General features: G+C 50.2%; 1 protein-coding gene across 1 annotated transcript; it reads left to right on the top strand.

The window, feature by feature from the left end:
* The first annotated feature begins 98 nt into the window (after positions 1–98).
* Positions 99–757, top strand: LOC121940394 (zinc finger CCCH-type with G patch domain-containing protein-like). The gene has a single exon (XM_042483173.1). It carries the CDS (start codon positions 146–148, stop codon positions 755–757), a length of 612 nt encoding a protein of 203 aa, XP_042339107.1. The 5' UTR covers positions 99–145.
* The last annotated feature ends 183 nt before the right edge of the window (positions 758–940 follow it).

The following is a 940-nucleotide window of genomic DNA, read 5'->3' as shown; positions in this document are numbered from 1 at the left end:
AGGTTTAAAGGCGTCTGAAAGCGGCACAAGAAAAGAGATGTCGCTTAGGGTTTCAAAGGGTTAAATCAACCAATCTTCTTTTCCCTCAGGTGTCTTGGAGGCTTGATGCTGTCCGCTCCTGCCCTGTCCTGTGCTAAGTGTCATTATGGATGAAGAAACCCTTGAGGCGGCCATCAGTACCTATGGTGCCCAGCTGCAGCAGGTGGAGACAGCCTTGTCAGCTGGCCTGGACCCTTCCCAGCAGTCAGACCTGCTCAAACTGAAAGAAGACCTCAGCCAGCTGATAGAGCTCACAGAGGCCAGCCTGGTGTCCGTCAAAAAGAGTCGGCTCCTGGCCAGCCTCGAGGACAGTAACAGTGGACTGCAGGCGAACAGTTCAGGGGCGGCAGCAGACACAAATGGTACAAACGGCAGTTTGGACGATGAGTTTGCTGCTTTCTACTCTACGCTGGGGGAGTCATCGGGGAGTAGCTCTGATGCTAGAGAGAAGGACAATGAGGAGGAAGGTGGGGTAGAGGATGGTGAAGACGAGGAGGAAGAAGAAGAAGATGCACTCAGTGGTACCAAAGTAAGAGCACCGTACCGGACAACGTGGGGGACACTGGAGTATCACAATGCCATGGTGGTGGGGGCAGAACCGCCAGATGGAGAAGAGGCACAAGTAAGAGTGCTGTACGTCTACCCCACCCAGAGGTCTATGAAACCCTGTCCATTCTACTTAGAGGACAAGTGTCGATTCCTGGATAATTGCAGGTAAGGCACCAACGTTTTTGTCTATTTTTAACTTACAACAGCAAAATGCTGTATTAACTCAACCCTCTGAGACATGGATCGACATCAGTGTTGTTGTGCTGCATTCAGACGCCTCTCACAAGCATTTAAACCTCTAAACCTTCTGCAAATTGGTTTGTTTTCTTTCAAAAACATGGAAAAAAGGCAG

This window comes from Plectropomus leopardus, unplaced genomic scaffold (genome assembly GCF_008729295.1).
Source record: "Plectropomus leopardus isolate mb unplaced genomic scaffold, YSFRI_Pleo_2.0 unplaced_scaffold85812, whole genome shotgun sequence".
Lineage (NCBI taxonomy): Eukaryota > Metazoa > Chordata > Actinopteri > Perciformes > Serranidae > Plectropomus > Plectropomus leopardus.
The sequence above is the reverse complement of the archived record's forward strand: the minus strand, read 5'-3'. Positions and strand labels throughout refer to the sequence as shown.

What these genes read in the sequence shown, in the direction of transcription:
- LOC121940394 (XM_042483173.1), top strand. Translation starts at nt 146, where the DNA reads ATGGATGAAGAAACCCTTGAGGCGGCCATCAGTACCTATGGTGCCCAG.